We start from the raw sequence: 20,890 nt of genomic DNA on the forward strand, positions 1-20,890 counted from the left end.
CCTACGACAAACTATTCAGAAGTAGAAAAATAAGCTATTAAGTCAGTGAGACTAGTTAACAAACATTTCTTAGCGGAGGGAGGGCGGTAGACTCCCAGAACAGTTACTTTAGAATTACAACTTAGTTGAAGACTTAAATTCAAATTGTTTAGGACTCGCCTTTAAAAGAGACACAGAAAGGTTCCTTTTTGTATAGATAGCAACACCACCATTTTTGCCCATTCTATCAGCCCTGAAAACTTGAATACCATCTATAGTCCATTTTTGGCAAAAGGCTACGAACATTAAGGTGCATGAATTTCAAACCTTTTCGGGCTTTGAAATCACCGGGAGTGTCAAAATAAAAGCCGGATCATTACCTGCCAACCTATTATTCATAACCAAAGGCTGCCTCGCAATGGAAATTAAATTGACCCCAATCCGCCCTACATATTGTTTATCTATCACTGTTTGCTGGGGACGTCGAGATGTAATAATAGTAGGGATTACCTGAGACATAACTTAAAATGCATTTAATAAATAAAGATCTTTAGGGTTACGGTATATTTTGGAGTGTTATACATTTTCATAAACAACATAACTTAAAATGCATTTAATAAATAAAGATCTATAGGGTTACGGTATATTTTGGAGTGTTATACATTTTCATAAACAATACAATACAAATTTGTAAAAGTGCTAACCCTTTTTTCAATTTTCGCCTAAAATGACATACCCAAATCTAACTGCCTGTAGCTCAGGACCTGAAGCAAGGATATGCATATTATTGATACCATTTCAAAGGAAACACTTTGAAGTTTGTGGAAATGTAAAATTAATGTAGGAGAACATAACACATTAGCTCTGGTAAAAGATAATACAAAGAAAAAAAACATGCTTTTTCATTACCATCATCTTTGAAATGCAAGAGAAAGGCCATAATGTATTATTCCAGCCCAGGCACAATTTAGATTTTGGCCACTAGATGGCAGTAGTGTATGTGCAAAGTTTTAGAATGATCTGTTCAAAATGTTGTATCAAGACTGCCCAAAAGTGCCTAATTGTTATTAATACATTTTCAAGTTCATAATTGTGTACTCTCCTCAAACAATAGCATGGTATTATTTCACTGTAAAAGCTAATGTAAATTGGACAGTGCAGTTAGATTAACAAGAATTTAAGCTTTCTGCCCATATCAGATATGTCTATGTCCCGGGAAATGTTCATGTTACTTACAACCTCATGCTAATCACATTAGCCTACGTTAGCTTAACCGTCCCGTGGGGGGGACACCGATTCTGTAGAGTTTAATGTAATTTGATCTTAACATACACTACCATTCAAAAGTTTGGGGTCACTTAGAAATGTCCTTGTTTTTGAAAGAAAAGCACATTTTTTTTGTCCATTAAAATAACAAAATTGATCAGAAATACAGTGTAGACATTGTTAATGTTGTAAATGACTATTGTAGCTGGAAACGGAGAGAAGCACGACATTGAACTTCACTGAACTTTCTAGAGTTTTCCTTGTTAGTTAACACTATCAACGTTTCCCTATACTGTGGCAATTGTGATCAAATCAATGCAATATTAGCCAATTTCAATGCAACATAAAGACACTATGCAAAACTAACTATGTGAAACTAACTACGCAAGAGTTTTGTTATAGGCAGAACGCATCGGAGTAGGATTCCATTGCATTGACAACAGTACTCAGCCCATTCTCTCTACACAGGCCAGTGCGGCATAACCAATCAGAGCTGCAGTAGGCCTAAATGCAAATAGACCAGTGCCATACATGGATCTGTGCCATTTACATGGATCTGTGCCATTTACTTTGAGCTGGACTGTGTTTACAGCATGAGCGGTCGTGAGTAGATGCACTTGTTTTGAGATCAATGCGAGAGCTGCATGTAGCCAAGTGTGCACATTTTGCTCATATCCTTTGCTAGTTAGTGAGTTATTAGCCCAGTTATAGATAATTTGTAGTCAGCAATAGAGGAGTGATTGCTTCCTAAAACAGAGCAAAAGGTGTACATTTCCAGACATCTTTGAAAAGCAAGTCTTGAATAAACTAAGTAGCTAATAAGCAGAGGGTAGCATAATTTGTCTGATTCTCTGTAATAATTGTATGGGAATAATAATGCATTTTATTTTGTAAAACATTAAGGATGACTTGTAACATTATATGTTTCTTGGTAACTTGGTAGTGTAAAACAATTGGATAAATCATCTAAAAGTACTCTCAGTTATGCACAAGTATTGTCTTATGTACACTACCATTAAAAAGTTTGGGGCCACTTAGAAACAGATGCCTCACAAGTCCTCAACTGGCAGCTTCATTAAATAGTACCCGCAAAACACCAGTCTCAACGTCAACAGTGAAGAGGCGACTCCAGGATGCTGGCCTTCTAGACAGAGTTCCTCTGTCCAGTGTCTGCATTCTTTTGCCCATCTTAATCTTTTCTTTTTATTAGCCAACGTGAGATATTGTTTTTTCTTTGCATCTCTGTCTAGAAGGCCAGCATCCCGGAGTCGCTTCTTCACTGTTGACATTGAGACTGGTGTTTTGCGGGTACTATTTAATAAAGCTGCCATTTGAGGACTTGTGAGGAGTCTTTTTCTCAAACTTGACACTCTAATATACTTGTCCTCTTGCTCAGTTGTGCACCAGGGCTTCCCACCCCTCTTTCTATTCTGGTTAGAGCCAGTTTGCGCTGTTCTGTGAAGGGAGTAGTACACAGCGTTGAATGAGATCTTCAGTTTCTTGGCATTCTCTCATGGAATAGCCTTCATTTCTCAGAACAAGAATAGACTGATGAGTTTCAGAAGAAGGTTCTTTGTTTCTAGCCATTTTGAGGCTGTAATTGAAGCCATAAATGCTGATGCTCCAGATAATCAACAAGTCTAAAGAAGGCCAATTTTATTGCTTCTTTAATCAGGATGACAGTTTTCAGCTGTGCTAATGTTGGTCAATTTCTTCAACAGATGATCAGGTCTATATAATTATCAAACTTATATATATATTGCTAGTAGAAAGGAAACACAGACTCTTTGTTTAAGTATAAAAATTCTCCTTTAGTAATACAATTGTAGGCAGAATTTGGTACAGAGTACAGTATATGATAGCTCTCCCCAGGTTTTGCAAAGTGTCTAAGATATCCTGTAACTTATATAGCCTCCCCAGTTCCCCTTGCGTGACTTTCCCTGGCAACAACATTTTAATGAATCTAACCTCCCCCTGATAGCAGCAACCATCTTGTCAGCAATTAAAAGCTTAGAAGTGGGTTTGCCCGAAACTTGACCATTCATCACAAGTATATGGTCATAACAAGGTGAATGAGTCTAAGCATCTTCTGACAGGTGGCTGTTTTCATCAGGCCTGCGGCAGCCTTCTGTTATCAGAAAACAAGTTGTATTCTCAGAACCTCAGACAGCCACGGTGGGGCCCAGACAGGAGGAGTATGAGCGTAGGCGGTTTCCGCCTTCTGATAGTGTCTGAAGGGCACAACACACAAAACAGGTTTTAACACACACACAGAGGTCTCCTGAGAGGAGTCCATACAGTTTATCATAACAAAATGTATTAACCCTTTAAAAGGTATGAGGCCTGGGTTTAACCCCTTGTAGAGAGAATGTTTGGTTCTGTATGTTGCATTGAAAGTGGCTAATATTCGGTTGATTTGATCAGAATTGCCACAGTATAGGGAAACGTTGATAGTGTAACAGCGAAAACTCTAGAAATGTCAGTGAAGTTCAATCTCATGCTTCTCTCCGTGGGCTGATATTTCTTCTGTCCTGGGGGAACTGCGTGGCAGTTTCGGGACTATTGCATACCCATGTGCAGCTTAGACGGGCGGGGCAGTGGGGAAGCTCCCCCCGGTTCAGGCCTGGTACTCCAGGAGGTTCCCGCTCACCCACAGCCACTCGCCAGCCAGGAAGAGCAGACCCATCCACACGTGGTCCGTCTGGGCCTCTGAGATCTGCTGTTTGGTTTGGAGATGCTCTGTCTTAGAGAGCAGGCTAGAGAGATAACTGTGGTGCTGCCTGCAGTACTCCAGAGCCTCCTCCCATGTCTTCTTCTCCTTTACCAGGATCAGATCACTGTCACGCTTCTCCTTATGTTAGAAGAAAAGGTGTATTTCAGCATAGTTCTCACATAACCCTGCAAATTTTGCATTACAACACAGTTATTTTTGGTCCCATCTGGTTGCTGAGGAGCCTACATTTTAAAGAGTAAGCTTTCCCCTCCAGACAACTTCCACTCTGTAGTCAAGTCATCTCTCTACATGCCAATCCAGGTATAGGTGCCATATTTGCCCCCTATGGATTCGAGCTCATCATCACACAGCTTCTTGAAGGAGGCCAGGTCAGTGTAGTACTCTTTGCAGTACTTTTGAGCCTGCTGCCAGGTCATTTCTTGTTTCACATAGATGTATTCCTTCTCCAGACTGGAAAAAACTGCGAACAGAGCAGTAAGGAGGAACCCAATGAAGCTGATCTTCCTCTGCATATTGCCCCAGTGCTCAGTCTCGGTAGAGTGAATCTCAGCCCTTTGCTACTCTTGTACAGTACCTGACATCAAGTATCTGTACACACCCACGAATCAGTTGGATCAGTGCCTGTGCCCGTACAACCCACCAATCAGAGAAGTCTCAGTATCTGTGCCTGTTCAGCCCACCAACGAGGAAGCTCTCTTTTGTGACCTGTGAAGGATAGCTGAAGTCAAATGACCTCTTTTCCTGCTAAACAAATGAAGCTCCTGAACAGGTAAACATCACGTAACCTGTCAAGTTCACAAGGAGAAGCTCAGACTGCACCCACATTGACTTTGTAGGTCCCATTAGTCAAATTAGAGAGCTCAGTACATTTTAATTTAGTCTCTACCAACTTCTTCATGTGGTCCAAGAACATTGTTGACACAATAAGGGCAATATAATGATTAATAAAATCACCAGGAATTAGCTGATATAGAGCTGATATAACATAGGTGTAAGAGGGTCCAGCCTGGTCTCATAGAATAGACGTAACATGGTAAAAGTAAATCCAGGACATTGAAATTAGTATAATATGTTACATTTGGTATAGTTACATAAGACAGAAGTTTCCTTTAGGAAAAACGAGGGTGGTTGGTTGGGGTGAATAGGTGGGGGTATAACTCCAAAGGTTGCAGGTTTGAATCTCATCACGGACAACATTAGCATTTTAGCTAATTAGCAACTTGTCAACTACTTATACTTTTAAGCTACTTTGCAACTACTTAGCATGTTAGCTAACCCTTCCCCTAATCCTAACCTTAACCATTTTAGCTAACCCTTCCCCTAACCCTAACCTCAACGCTTTAACCTAACTCCTAACCTTAACCTTAACCCCTAGCCTAGCCAACGTTAGCCAGCTAGCTAACTTTAGTCACAACAAATTGGAATTCATAATATTTCATACATTTTGAAAATTCGTAACATATCATAGAAATTTTAATTCGTAGCATACAGTATCATACAAAATGAATGATGGACATTGTAAGGGTGTTTAACTGGCGGCAGAGAAGTCAGACACAGGAGAGAAATAACTGTGTTTCCAACGGCGCAGTTTATTCACAAAAAACCCACCGGAAAACATAATAATAAAAATCAATGGGTACACCAGTACAGACGTACACATACACTTACAATAAACAATCACCGACAAGGACATGAGGGGAAACAGAGGGTTAAATACACAACATGTAATTGATGGGATTGGAACCAGTAAGACAAGACAAAACAAAAATGGATCAACGATGTCTAGAAAGTCGGTGACGTCGACCGCCGAACACCGCCCGAACAAGGAGAGGGAACAACTTCAGCGGAAGTCGAGACAGACATCCACAAATTAATACATACCATACAAAACGTAACATATCATACTAAATGGAGTGTCTCGGATTTACATAAAGAATAATATGAAATGCTCTGAGACCAGGTTGCAGCCAGCGGGGGTCAGACCAATACCACATTTCTTCAGTCCCAGATCTAGAGACTGAGACCACAATTGACTCCATTATTGATTCCATAATTGATAACAATGGTGAGTTACATTATTTGCCAAAGGACCAATGTAACATTTTCATTATCGAGAGTGTACTAGTGGCTGTCACGTCCTGACCATAGAAATATGTTATTTTCTATGGTAGAGTAGGTCAGGGTGTGACAGGTTTTTCTCTCCCTATGTTTTCTATTTCTATGTTTAGGTTCTAGTTTTCTATTTCTATGTTGGGGTTTTGTTTGGGATGATCTCCAATTAGAGGCAGCTGGTCCTCATTGTCTCTAATTGGAGATCATACTTAAGTAGGTGTTTTTCCACCTGGGTTTTGTGGGTGATTCATTTTGAGTTGTGTATGTGTTCATCTCTGCGTCATGTTTTTTTCTTTCTTTCATTCAGTGTATTTATGTATTGCATAGTTTCACAGTATAAATAAAAAGTGGAACGACACACACGCTGCACTTTGGTCCTCTTCTTCCTACGACAAGTGGCGATTACATTTCATTGCAGTTCTTTGTTCTCATTTGACCCACATGGCCTCCTGTACCACTTGATCACTTTGAAAATGCATCCATAAATCAACCCTACCTTGAAATAATCCCTGATCTGACATGACAGGACTGGTGAAAGATATTTGGTGGAATCCTTGACTTCACCCATCCAACCAGTGATTATTTCAAGAGGGGTGGATGGATGGATCATAGATATAGAGTATCTATCTCTATGTGAAGGGTGCCCTCTTCATGTATTCAAACAGGTCCCTTGTCTCTCCAACATCCTCTGTTTCGAAGGTCTCACCAGTGTGTTTTGTGTGTCTATCTGAGCTGGGACACAGAGAGGCTGGCGCTATCCTGTTTCTCATTATATATTCCTTTAGCAAACTGAACCCCACAGCGCTGACTGACTGCTGTTCCCTACGGCATCAATAATACAAGAGGAAGTTATTGTTCCACAACAGGCCACAGTGACACAGAGTTAAAGGGCCAGGGGGGCAGGGAGGGATCCTTTCACTTTCCCCACTCAGGTTACGGTGGTTACGGGGCCTGCAGACAGCGGTCTGACACCAGGGAGCCTGCCGCTGTGGCCCAGTACAGGGCCTGATTGTGTGGCTGCAGTGAACAGAGGATGGATGTGTCTGCTCTGTGACAGCCCACAGAGAGGCGCTGGCTTGGCCCTCTGGGTAAACCTATACTCCACAGACCCAGAGTCACACAGGATGAGCCATAGCTGAGAGACAGTTCAATAGAGAATTAGTCAGTGGGAGACATGGGACAGCTAGAGAATGGGAGAGATAACCTGGGTGTGATTAATACCATCCAGATTTGAACCCTGCTTGTGAATCAAGCTGACAGTCCTAACCTTGGGATTGTTCCAAAACAACACTGAAATCAACATATTAGATGCAAAGAACTATTGAAATATAGCAAAACAAGTTTGTTTTATTCTTTCCAAAAGTGGGTTGTTTCACATATCATGGGGAAATCTAAACCTTTTATAGTAAATGCCCTGATAGAAGGGACCACCTCTACAGTATGACATAGTCATAGAGTTTTGTTAAAGTTTATTTTTGTTCCTACACATGCAACCTTAGCGCCGTACAGACAACACTTTATCCATTGTCCTATCCATTGTGCTGTCCCGCCTATTGTCCTGTCCATTGTCCTGTCCTGTTGTCATCTATGCATAGTCACTTTAATAACTCTACCTACATGTACATACTACCTCAAATAACCGGTGGCCCTGCACATTGACTCTGTATCGGTACCCCCCTGTATATAGTCTCGCTATTGTTATTTCACTGATGCTTTTTAATTACTTGTTACTTTTATCTCTTATTCTTATCTGTATTTTTTGAAACTGCATTGTTGGTTAGGGGCTCGTAAGTACGCATTTCACTGTAAGGTGAAACATTTTGATTTGATTTGATTTGTCCTCCATTGCGTTAAACTCACCTTAGAAAACAGTCAGCTGGCACAAGACGGGGATACCACTGAAATATGAGGTTAAGCTATGGTCCTAATTCCTCCAACTGGATCTCAGGGTCTGGGTGAGCAGGTACACAAAACAAGATGAACACAGAGAGGGAGAGTAGGAGTGGGAGGGGCTGACAGGGAAACAAAGAGAGGGAGAGAAGTTGAAAGTGAGAGGGACAGACAGAGAGAAAAGAGGTCAAATAATATTGTTTTAGTGCACATTTATACCTGGAACTTATGGAGATATTCACAAAGCCTTATAAACAGATTTTCAAGGATTTGAAGAACTGAATGGAGCGTTATTGGTGAGTACAAACAACTATAAATCTCTTTATACTCCTTTTGATATTGCAGATGACTGCTGTTTAGTATTTTTGGGACATCAAACAAATCCCAAGTATATGGATAGAGATGCATAGGTGGCAAATGTTAACCTACCTTCATGCTCTCATAATGTCTAAGACCCGTTTGAAAAGAGAATATTTCTGGATAGATAAACAACTTATTTAGTACCAGTATTTGTATTCCTTCTGTGTGTTTCATATTTCAAAGTCTCACTCAAAACTGCTTCAAGATCATAGAAAGAATAAAGAATATACCTCAGTTGATTAAAATCCATGGTAATGCACCTCTATTGTGAGAGGGAAGGTGGTCAGGTGACGGTGGCCTGTCATTAAGGTTTAATGTCCACTCTACAATGAAACACTCTACTCCCTGTGTCCACCCCACTGACCCCAACCCATTGCCAGAGGAAGGCTGTAACAGGGGATGCAGTCCAAACTCAGGGATATGACATCAATCAAACTTAGGCCACAGACTCAGAGACAGATGTGACATCACTGTGACATCATCAGCACTGGCTTGGAGGTGGTAGAGAAGATGACGGTGTTTAGGGTCATGCGCATCACACTGTTGGTTGTTTTACTGGGCAATACATCCACCAACAGTTCAGGTGAGGAGACTGTATCTTACAATTTCTTGTTATGATGTAGTGTAATGGTGTTATGATACCTTGATATTAATAATGTTTGCTGTATCATGCTCAAAATATGGCTTTTCAACATCATTTCCAGCAAGTAAAAAAGAGGACCAAAGAGAGCCCATTTTCAAGGAGTTAGTATCAATATGGCGTAAAGGAGGGGGGTGGTATCCTACCAAAGAGCCTGCCTCCCCGGAGAGAACCCAAGACCAGCAGGTCCACAGCGTGGTGAGGAGCATCATGGGAAGTCTGAAGACCCTGGGCCTGCTGCCCAGTAAGAACATGGGCCTCCCCTCCCTCCAGAAGCCTGTGGACAGGCACCGTCTGTCAGGCTTCCTCTACAATATCTCCATGTACCTCCAGGAGATGGGTGCTGAGCTGGAGGAGCGACAGCTTGTCTCTGACGAGGAACAACTGTGGGAGAAGGTATTACAGTCCTTCATCCAGTCAGAAGGGGGTGCTGCGCTGAACCAGTGGGACAGCCGGGAGCCCCCCAGGCCCAGCGTCAGACTCCAGGACTGGTTTCTGTCCCTGAGAGGCAGCCCTCACTGGGACGGGCTGCTGGGGCTTCTGCAGAGCCTCATGTCCCTGTCTGAGCGGCAGCCCTACAGGCCCCTGCTTGACTTCCTGTCCCAGAACTGGAGGACAGTGAGTGCCCTGCTTGAGGCGGCCCTGCAGGCGCTGGTCAGCGGGACCTATGGCCAGGCCAGCGCCGGGCTGCAGGGCTTCATCTGTGCCCTGAGGGGCCGAGGTGAATGTGCCTTCAGTGTCAGCTGGCTAACACAGTTCCTCCGCTTCATGGAGATACGCAACTGGAAGCCCGTGGTGAACCTGCACCCTGCGGGGATGGGGGCCAACCAGAGAAGGGGCTCGGCTGCTTTTGGGCGCCTGAAACCCTTCAGCATGCCCCCCAAGGCCCTGAGAGAGGAGGGGTTGTCTGGGAATGCCACTCAAGGGGACGTTGGGGACAGAAGGGACATGGGGGGAGACCTGGACTCCCTTCAGACACTGCTCCTGCAGGCTTTATCACGCTCCGATGGGGGGCAGAGGGCGGGGCAGCTGGCAGAGCAAAACCCTGCCCTGCTGCAGGGATTGGACGGCCTCAGAAGGGGATTCTTGCACAGGGTGGGCAGCTCGGTGTACGGCAACCTGAGGAGAAAGGTGTCCCGTGTTACCATGGCGCTGCTTGATGATGTCAGCAGCGTGGTGGACGTGCCACAGCCCAAACATAAGGGCAGATGTTCCGTTGGTGAGTCCATGATGCTCCCCATTCACCAAAAGGTTGGGGTCAGTTCCACTTCAATTTAGTCAATTCAGTGGATGAGCTGAAATTCAATGTATGAATGGAATACTTCCTATTTCTTTCCTTGAGGATTTTGTGATTTGACTGAATTCAACTGGAATTGAGCCTCAACCCTGGTGGCTAGCTAAACTAAACAAAAATATATATTCAACATGCTACAAGATTTTAGTGAGTTACACTTCATAGAATGAAATCACTAAATTGAAATAAATTCATTACGCCCTAATCTATGGATTTCACATGACTGGGCAGAGGCGCAGCCAATCAGAATGAGTTCTTCACAACAAAAGGTTTTTTTACAGACAGAAATAATCCAGATGTGGCGGTCCTGGGCTAGCGTGGTTACACTTGAGCTGTGGTTGGATTTCATTTAACTAGGCAAGTCAGTTAAGAACAAATTCTTATTTACAATGACATCCTACCCCGGACAACGCTGAGCCAATTGTATGCCGCCCTATGGGACTCCCAATCACGGCCGGATGTGATACAGCCTGGATTCAAACCAGGGACTGTAGTGACACCTCTTGCACTGAGATGCAGTGCCTTAGACCACTGTGCTACTCGAGATACTCTGCCAAATTCTCTAAAACGATGTTGGAGGCGGCTTATGATAGAGAAATCAACATTAAATTATCTGGCAACAGCTCTTTTGGACATTCCTGCAGTCAGCATGCCAACTGCACACTCCCTCAAAAGAGACATCTGTGGCATTGTGTTATGTGACAAAACTGCACATTTTATTGTTCCCAGCACAAGGTGCGCCTGTGTAATTAATGATCATGCTGTTTAATCAGCTTCTTTATATGCCACACCTGTCCAGGTGGATGGATTATTTTGGCAAAGGAGAAATGCTCACTAACAGGGATGTAAACAAATTTGTGCACAACATTTGAGAGAAATAAGCTTTTTGTGCGTATGGAAAATTTCTGGGATCTTTTGTTTCAGCTCATAAAAAATTGGGCCAACACTTTACATGTTGCGTTTATATTTTTGTTCAGTATATATGCTCTTTTACTGTTCTTATAAAACACATGTCAGAGACAGGTCATGCATGTTGATCAAGGTCTATTGAATTTAATTTCCCTTCATACTAAGCTGATAATATGTCTCAAACAGCTCTTACTCATTAGTCATGAATGATTTAGACTGAAACCCATGACACATGAGAGTGTTTGGACTGACAGTGCTTTAAAATCATAATGGCAATGTTAGTCATTGAGAGGATCGGTGTTACCCTGCATCCCATGCTTTGGCTAATCTCTTTGCCCTCTCATTGATGCCAGTAACACTATCTCCTGGGCATTGTGAGCCCAGCTATGCTGTTACATCAGGCTCGATTGTATGGTGCAAGTCGCTTTTTCCACCATTGATCTACCATAATATTCACTAGCTCTCTTACACTGTCTGTGATTTTCCATTAATCTATCTTTTATCTATCTTTTTCTTATCTATCTTTTCAAAGGTGACCTGAGACAGCTAATCTTATGGTAAGTAATCGAGAAAAAACTAAGCTTATAATATAAACTACATGCATCATGATGGTTTCATTTTATAACTTTCCCTCACCAAGACTATGAGGTTAATAGAAAATGTATGTTGTTTGTAGTACCTTAGTTTACCATACTCTCTCCCCTTGTCTGTGACTTGTAGGGGGATTAGACATAATGTCACGTGGAATGCTCAGGCTCTGGGCTTCAACTCGCAGGGCCCTCCCAGCACCCCTCCCTTCCTCTCCTGCCCAGCCATAGAGGGTGTGAGTGGGGACCCCAGACCCCCACCACGCCCCTCTCGCCCTAGACCAGCCCTGTCACCCCGCAGGGCGCCCAAACAGAAACATCCACCCAGCTCAACCCCAGTACCCCGCCGTTCCCGTCTCCTCAAGCCCCAGTCTGAGGCAGTAGAAGTTGGCCACAGCCACCTGAGAGAGATGAGGTACTTTGCCTCAGCAGAGATCCTGGAAGCAGCGTGTAACGCCTCTATCCCAGGCCTTACTGGGGTGTCCAACTTCACTGTGTTCCTCTACTGTAACCTGTTCGACGGGGACGATGGGTCTGTGGACCCGGAGGTTGGTCAGGTGGGACCCGACCTACACGCCACGTGTTCCGACGCCGCCTGGTACCTGTCTGCAGCCGAGGATGACTTCCTGTGGGTCCACGTCTGCAGCGAGTTCTTCGCTCACCAGTTCAACAACACTGTGTGTGCCAACTCCTCCTTTTGGCTGCAGCGAGCACACCAGGTACAGTCCATGATCAAACCCCACTTCTGAATGCAAAAGAGTTGGGTTCTCAACTCACTTTTTTAACTTCTCCACAATGTCTAACTACATTCTGCCTGTGATGTTTGCAGGCTGCAGAGATGAAGGACTACCACTACTTCAACCAGTCCAGTATAGGTGACCTGTGTGTGCAGCTGTCAGGGGAGGTGGTGGAGGGCGGGGGCAGCCCAGGGCCTGACGAAGCCTGCCTGGCCCAGCTGGGCACCAGGTCCCTCAGCGCCCAGGACTTCAGACGATGCTTCCTGCCCAACACTTCTGCTCTGGTCTCAGCCCTGTGTGGCAGCGAGTCCCCTGAGGCCCATCCCTCCCACCCATCCATTCCGGAGGGCAGCTGGGCTGCAGAGTACTGCTCCAGACTCCACAACTCCTCCCACCCTGAATCCATAGAAGACACATGTGACTACAGGAAGTGGAGCCTGCAGCATTTCACCAATGCCTCCCTGCTGGAGCTCTGTGTCAGTACAGAGGGGCTGAGGGAGTACGTTTGTAGCAATGCCACCCTCTACCGCAGGCTACTCCCAGCCTATCCTAAGTTCTCTGACCTTTGTGTTGACCTGGATGTAGAACAGGAGGACAGGAAGTGCTTCCTCCAGTGGTTCTTTGACATGCTCCCGGCGCCGTACGACTTTGACACATCACAGCTGTGTGTGAGTCCTGCTCCGCTGCTGGTGGAGGCACTGCACAGGCTGAGTGTGTGTGAGGTGGATGGGGGTGAGCGAGGAGGCTGGGTGGGGGCTGTGGGGTACGTGCTGAGGGTACTGGACTTTGTGGTTGGGCTCTCGGCGGGACTGGATGAGGGGGAGGGGGAGGTGAGGCAGGGCCTGGGTCAGGCCATCCTCCTCTCCAGTCTCCTTGACAACGCCTCATTCTGGGCAACTCTGCGTCCTGACGCCTCACTGAGCGTGCTCCAAACCGTGGGCTTGTTCCTGCGCAAGGAGCAGAGCGCCGCTCTCAAAGAGGACCTGCTTAGCTGCTTCAGTGTAAGCCACATACCTTATATATAGAACACATACACACAAACATAGACACATGAAGGTAATGTGAATGCCTCCTCTGTCCTGACAGCCTGTATTATGGGACCTCATTGAGAGAGAGGACAACTCCTCTGCCCTCAGAGTCCTAATGCAGGTACTGTACACCTTTATAAAATGGTTATGATGCAGATTAACTGCTTACCTGTACTAGGGTGAACATTGTTTTCTCTCCAGGAGTACCTCCAAATGCCCAGGGAGAGTATCCGCACACTGGTGATGTCAGCAGAGAAAGATGCGGTGAAGAGGTTTCTGTCTCACATGCACCAGAGCTGGGACCAGCTGCACGTAGAAACCACTCAGGTTTGACCTCAAACACTCTCAGTTTAGTCATGGATGCTGGAAAGTAGGGATGTTACTAAGTTACTACTACTGTCAATAAAGACCACTGTCTCCTCCAGTCCTCTCAGAGAGAACTGCAGGCCATGGAGACCATGACGTCCGCCTTCATCCACAAGTTCCCTCGTGTGACCCCTGACCTCTTCGTCGACCTATCACAGTTCATACCTTTCATGTCCGTCTCTGACATCATGAGCTTCCCCACCTCCCTGTTGGTCAACACCAGTGTGTGAGTTACTGGACCTGAGCTGCCATTTCATGCCAAAGGTCAAAGGTAATCGTGTTGACTGGTTCTGTGTTGTATCATAGGTTGATGGCGATCCGTGACCACAGCACAGAGATGAAGTCTCCACAGAAACAGGCGTTTGTGAAGAGGCTCCTGCAGTCCAGTGTGGTGGGAGATGTCCCTTCCTGGCCACCATACTTCCTCAGCTCCATCCTCCCACTGCTCCCACACCTCCCAGTCAGCCAATTTCAACAGCTGACATCAGACCAGGTTAGACATCTCATTCCTTATCTAATCTACAGATATTTTCATGAAGTATTGTGTACTGCATTGGCATTACTCTGTCATCATGTCCCTCCTTAAGCTGAGTCCCCTGGTGGAGTTTCTGGGAAACACCAGTCTGGATGGAACAAGGGGTCGTCATGTTCTACGGACTCTATTTATTAAAAAAAGGAACTTCACCAGTGATAACATATCGAGGTAGGGTCTTTTGTCTCAAGTTGTAAACTATTCCACATAGTGCTCTATTTCTGACCAGAGCCACAGTGTCCCTTTGTGCAGTTACCAGAGTATTAGACCAGAGAGACGAGGGCATTATTTCTCAACAGGCTGGGAGTTCTGGTTTGTTACCTGAAACCAGAGGAGCTGCGTCCGTTTCTGCTGGCTTCCCCTGTGTCCTCTGCTCTTTGGCAGCAGCTAGCTCTCTGTGTGTCTGAGGGACTCATCAGTGCTTCAGGCAGGGTGAGAGAGAATTGCATGTAAAAATTGGGATGCACTCCAAAGGTTCCAAGTTCATTTTGTGGCAGTGTGACATTTCTTTCCTCCTACACACCTGTTAGGATATCAGTAAAAATATCAGTATTGCCATTTGTATACGTATACAGTCCATATCATATGTGAGGGGCTCTGACCCTGTTGATCCTGCTCTTGCCCTGTCCAGCTGTCCCTCTGGCTGGTCCAGGCGGTGCGGCCTCTGAACGCCAGCACTCTACCTCCTCCAGCACTGGCCACCCTCAGGGGCCTACTGCCCCAGCTAGGGGCTTCCTTCCTGCAGTCACTGCCCTCACTACAGCTCTTGGACCTGCTAACACACCCAGGCCTGCCCAGCTTCTCCCCAGCACAGGTCAGCACTGCATGGACTATGCCTACACTCTGAATCTACCGGTATGTTGTTTTCTGCTGAGCGAACATTACATGTTGTTTTTAACTTCCCCCAGGCGTTCCAGATATTATCCAAAATTTCACAAGACACAAATGTAAGTAAAGGCTTATTAGTGATCTCTTCAGTTATGTTTTAATCTACACAGCTTGTTGTGCATTCTTACGAGGCCATATTTCCATGGTGATCCTCTCCTTGTCAGCTCACCATGGATACACTGTGCAGGCTGAAGCCCTTACTGCCTGGCCTGTCCCCTGCTGTGCTCAGAGGCATACACTGGTCCGAGATCAGTGGAACCACTCACTGCCAGTGCTGGCGCACTCTACTGGCTGACCTGAAGCCTGCCCTTAGAGCCATGCTCCACAGGGCACTGCAGGAGGTAAGTAAGGTGCTCTTGTTTCTCTGTGGGGAGATTACTTTCTCCTTGCTGTCAAACTGTTCTTTATTCACCATTTCCAGTGGCTCTGCATTGTCTTTCTTACCACACTGAGAGCAGATGATGACACAGTAAAGAGATGGTGGAATTTAAATGCTAACAAACCAATTATGCTGTCAATCATCAACTACCTTATATGGCTAAATGGCTAGTCATTGGGAATTTACCTGGAAGTAATTCCATAAGTACAGTACTTAACCTATTACTAATTACTATTACTCAGGTACATATTCAATTGTTTATTCCTTTGCTTTTTTTAAAGGCTTTAGCCAGCAACTCAAGGAACTTCACAGTGCAGCTCCAATGTCTCCTGCCGTTTGTGCCCCTGAGGGAGCTGATAGAGGTTCTGGATGGAGAGACATTCCTGAGAGATATGAGCCTGTACAGAGACCTGCCCTGGTCCCCTCAACAGGTGCATATCCATCTCCACTATGCTTCGTCTGAACAGACAACACTACATAAACACCCACTCCTTTGGCTATGGTATAGCGTCATTACTGTTGTTGCTCTAGAGCGAAAGCCATGCTGCCAAGCTGCCAGTGTGGGTCTGGGCTCCCATTAATCTGCAAATCATTGGATATGCTTCAGATGAGCCATTCAGGATATTAATACCCCATACGCCTCAGCCGTCATCAAGCAAATTGGTTTGGATGTAGTACAATAGTCTGGAGGGGGGTATAAATGAGTAATGCCTACCTTAAATAGATTTTGTCAGAGTCAAGGGTGTATTAGATTCCTTTCACCACTTGTTTTCTCTCTCCCTTACACACTTTGTCTTTCTGAATTATATAGGCTCAGCTACTTTTCAAGAGGACCCATCAATCTGAAATCATTACCAGAGACACTGTAGAGTAAGTCAAATGTTATTAGGTGTCATGGGTATGTGCTGTATTATTGAATATCATGTGATATTCATGCAAATCATTACATGACAAAATTGGAGACTTAGTCAGTACCCAGATTTTCATTAGGTTTCCCTTACCTGGATTACAAATGCAATGCAGTCTTCCAGATACAATTTATTCATCCAGTCATCTATTTGGTCTTTAGGGACTTGGGCCATATTGCTGGTGGAATGAGCTGTGATTGGCTAAAGCTTTGGACCAATGAAACCAATTTTTCAGAGTTGCTTCAGTTTGTCAGTGAGTTGCCAGGAGGGGTGAGACCAGCTCTGGTGAGGAACCACAAGCTACCCACATGGTATCCCTCGTGTCCTCCTCCCCTCCTCTTTCTCTCTCACCCCTTTCTTTCTATATTTAGATACATCTTTCTTTATCTATAGTATTTTATCTACCATATCAAATGTCAAGAAAAGTATTCATGGAATTCTTCAGAGCTTCCTATTTCATACTAGTTTGTTCAGATCTTTTGTGTTTTGTTACCAGAGGAAATGCGTCGTAGAGGAGCTGCGGAAAAGACCAGAGGAAGACCTGGATGGTATAAGCCCCTGGTTTGCTGCAGAATTACCGTAAGATATCATTCACTCCAAAATATATTGTATAAATGTTCCAACATTTAATCTCTCTCTATACAATATTAATCTGGTTATTTCTGCTATCCCAGGGTGAACCTGATTGAGAGCCTGTCTAATACTTCACTGACAGCCATCCTGGCTCACATTCAGCAGCACTTTGTGGAATTCCTCAAGCTGCCCCGTCATAAGCAGATGGCCTTAGCAGAAAAGGCCATCACTGTGCTGGTGAGGAGAGACTATAATATTATTAGCACGAAATCCTCCTAATTAATAAAACATAAACATTGATCAATTCATCCAAACATAATGATACAGGGTTGGAATGCATGGCATTACAATACTTAATAATCTGCTAAACAGATTGTGCTTTGTTGTCAGCTGTAGTCATTATACTGTAGTACCTGCAGTAATTATACTGTAGTAACTGTGTTCTGGTGTGTCCATTCAGGGCACCTCTCAGGGCCTGGCTGAGGGGGAGCTCAGGGGGGCCTCTGTGGACCTCCTGGGGCCCCTGTTGCCCTTCCTGGACAGGGATACCCTGGGGCTGGTGGACAGAGGGGCCCTGGGGCTGCAGCTGGATGAGCTGAGGGGGTACTGCCTGCCCAGGGACACCCTGAAGGACATGGCTGCTCTGCTTACTGGGAGAGACCTGCTGGGGTGAGAGACAGCTGGGTCTCTTTTAGGAGATGGTAGAGTGGGAGGCCTGGGGTGGTTGTGAGCTGGTTATGGCAGCACTGGGCTTGTAGGTATCTGTCATGTATGCATTTATAACAAAAAGCTGGTGTGTGTGTGTGTTTATGGTAGAGAGGTATCGGCATGGACGGTTGGTGATGTGGAGCTTGTTGGCAGACTGTTGTTTACTCTCTCTCCAAAACAGATCAACTCCATCCCACTGGTGAGGGCTCCATTGGGCGAAACATCAAGTGCCTTTATAATGACTATCACTTTATCATTGGGTGATGACAAATAAAGCCCTGCAGTACTGTATGTGATTGCATGCGTGTACTTTTAGCAGGATGTGCTAAGTGTGTGTTTTACTACCATATATCAGGTGGTGTTGAGTGCAGACACGGTGGAGGAGGTTCTGGCAGGTCAGTGGCGCTGGGAGAACAGTGATGTGGGTCAGGCCTGTGTGTCCCAGTGTGTGGACCAGCAGGGCCAGAGAGAGAGGATCCACAGCCTGATACGGGGGGTCGTCAGAGCACAGAGCAGGAGGAGAAAAGGTCATCATTGATCCGCTCTCTATATCACAAATGCATCATACCTACCAGCTCTGAAGGAAAGCTTGATGATCATGCATTGTGGTTCTAAACTCATTGCGGTCTCATGTCATCTATCCAGTGCCAGTCCCAAGCTGTGGTGACATAAGAGGCACCTTCCCCTCAGCATGGACAGCCAATCAGCTGAGCCGGATGGCAGGGGAGGAGTTGAGGCAGTGCATGGAGGTCATAGGTCAGGATGCTTCACTGAGCCCTGAGCAGCGCCGAGCACTGTGGGTAAAGCTCAGGCAGGTTAGTTTCAGAACATCGGAGACGTTTTGGTTTTCATCACTGCCTGCTACAGATTGACAGTGGAAATGTGTTGTGTATTTTGTGCACTATCCTTCACCCTCCTCCAGGCCTACAGTCCAGTTAGAGGCCTGAGACCAGAGCAGGTTCTGGGGCTCGGCTGTCTGGTCACTGAGCTGGGGGAGAGAGAGCTCCAGGATACTAACCTGACTGACCTGGGTGTCCTGGCCTACCTGGGGGCTCTGACCGACTGGAGCCCAAAAAAGGTGACGAGGCTCCCATATTCCAATCTCACGTGTGATATTTGTAGTGTGGAGGGTTGCCCACTCCTGGTGTAGGTTGTTTGACTCTCCAACCCTGTGTCTCGTTTCAGATGAGAGCAGCAGTTGTTGGTGTGATGCGAAAGCGGAAGTTGAAGGTGGAGCAGCTCGGAGCTGTAGAAGTGGCTTCTCTAGGACACCTGCTCTGTGGTTTCACACCATCAGAGATCAACAGACTGGACCCCTACAACCTCAGGTCAGTCATGTATTAGAAATACACACTTTATTTTAACCACAGAAATATTAGATTACATACCTTGTGAATAAAGCTCAGCCTATAGTGCAAAAGGCAAAACATCTGTAATTTTTTGCTGTCTGATTCCACTTTGTGATAATGCTTCCATCAACTCAGTCCTAATGAGTCCTCCTGCTATATGACTGACAGCATGGCTGCTCTGTTCCTGAGGGAGCTGGCCCTGCCGTGTTCTGAGCAGCAGATGGAGGCTCTGACCGCCCGTCTCTCCAGTCCTCAGGCCTTTGGCCCCGTCAGTACCTGGGGCCCCGAGGTCTTCACTGAGATTGGCACACTAGCAGGTACAGCTGTTCAAATGGGGCAGGGGTTTAAACTCAGAAAGCTTCATTGTTGTATATTCAGTATATTTAATCCTTAACTCTAAGAAATAGTTAGTTGGTAGTGACCGGTGAATCCACCCCTCTCGCACGCACACTCATTACATGAGTCCTCTCTCCCTCCCTGTCTCTCTCCCTCCCTCTCTCTGACCAGCGGGTCTGGAGGACATGGTTCTATCTGCTCTGGTACAGGAGCAGGTGGAGGGGCTCATCCCCGAAGCTATCGCCCTGATTCCCCCCACAAAGATGGCTGTGAGACTCTCTCTGGTTCACCTCAGGATACTTAAGAGCTGGTTTGGATAATGCTGTTTAAATAATGCTCTCCAAACTACGTCCCATTTTGTTAGTTGATGCACGATGTGTGTGTGTGTGTGTGTGTGTGTGTGTGTGTGTGTGTGTGTGTGTGTGTGTGTGTGTGTGTGTGTGTGTCAGGTGGTATTCAGTGCGGTCCAGCTGTCGTGGCTGAATGTGGAGCAGGCATGGGTGGTCACAGAGAAGCAGTGGGTGGAGCTGAACAGTGGGCAGAGACATGCCTTGGGCCTGGCGCAGTATGAGGGGGATGTCCTGCTAGAGCATAGAGGTAAGGATTCACAGGGGTAAAGATTCAGAGGTAAGGATTCACAGGGGTAATGATTCAAAGGTTAAGGACTCAGGGACATGGATAAAGATCATCTCATGAGAAAGAACTAGTTGGTCTTATTGATGGGTGTTGTTCAATGATTTATGTTTTTTGTCTGTAATAGCATACCAATATCATCATAATGTCATGTTTAACAGTAACTATGTGGTAGTGATATCACTGTTTGGTATGTTTTGTTTGCGTCCACAGGGAGGAATGTGGCCCCGGCAACACGGTCAGCTGACAGCCTCACTGTGTGCTTATTGTCTCTATGCTGTATGTTATGGCAGCTATCGTAAAACACACAGTAACCCATTTGTATTTATTTGTTCTTTGACCTTCTTTTATCGAATTGTAACATTTGTACTTAAAAATAAACCGAACATTTTGAACTGTGTTCCATTTGTATCCTGGAATGAACCCTTCACCTCATGCTATTCTAATGCCTGACATACTCTGCATGCATCATTCTGATGTGTCTGTGTTTGGGATTATGCTACTCTGTTACTGTGGTTACAGTGTGGAGGGCACTCATTAAATTCGATATAAAAGCGCCTCTCGGAAAATAGGGCAGTAGGACACAACCTCATTTTCTATAGTACACAACAATTACTGGTCAATCCCCAAGTTTAATTTGAATGTATTGATATATAGCTAAAGAGTTTATAGCTGCTATTCA

The 20,890-nt window shown here is 45.3% G+C and overlaps 1 protein-coding gene across 1 annotated transcript; it reads left to right on the forward strand.

Annotated features, from left to right (window-relative positions):
* The first annotated feature begins 7,976 nt into the window (after positions 1-7,976).
* On the forward strand, positions 7,977-20,608 carry LOC106587395 (stereocilin). The gene is made up of 27 exons (XM_045709126.1): positions 7,977-8,277; positions 8,722-8,924; positions 9,046-10,200; positions 11,717-11,741; positions 11,905-12,490; positions 12,601-13,509; positions 13,595-13,657; positions 13,738-13,863; positions 13,962-14,128; positions 14,209-14,395; positions 15,066-15,248; positions 15,487-15,663; positions 15,983-16,132; positions 16,513-16,571; positions 16,771-16,894; positions 17,106-17,188; positions 17,284-17,419; positions 17,643-17,851; positions 17,999-18,089; positions 18,246-18,417; positions 18,536-18,705; positions 18,813-18,968; positions 19,076-19,218; positions 19,408-19,556; positions 19,747-19,844; positions 20,025-20,172; positions 20,422-20,608. The coding sequence occupies exons 2-27, from the start codon at positions 8,852-8,854 to the stop codon at positions 20,508-20,510; spliced, it is 5,628 nt and encodes a 1,875-aa protein (XP_045565082.1). The 5' UTR covers positions 7,977-8,277; positions 8,722-8,851; the 3' UTR covers positions 20,511-20,608.
* The last annotated feature ends 282 nt before the right edge of the window (positions 20,609-20,890 follow it).

The sequence above is a fragment of the Salmo salar genome, chromosome ssa26 (genome assembly GCF_905237065.1).
Source record: "Salmo salar chromosome ssa26, Ssal_v3.1, whole genome shotgun sequence".
NCBI lineage: Eukaryota > Metazoa > Chordata > Actinopteri > Salmoniformes > Salmonidae > Salmo > Salmo salar.

What these genes read in the sequence shown, in the direction of transcription:
- LOC106587395 (XM_045709126.1), top strand. Translation starts at nt 8,852, where the DNA reads ATGACGGTGTTTAGGGTCATGCGCATCACACTGTTGGTTGTTTTACTG. An exon ending in TGTGGGTAAAGCTCAGGCAG is followed by an intron (nt 18,706 to 18,812) that starts GTTAGTTTCAGA and finishes ACCCTCCTCCAG; the next exon opens with GCCTACAGTCCAGTTAGAGG. An exon ending in CTGGACCCCTACAACCTCAG is followed by an intron (nt 19,219 to 19,407) that starts GTCAGTCATGTA and finishes TATGACTGACAG; the next exon opens with CATGGCTGCTCTGTTCCTGA.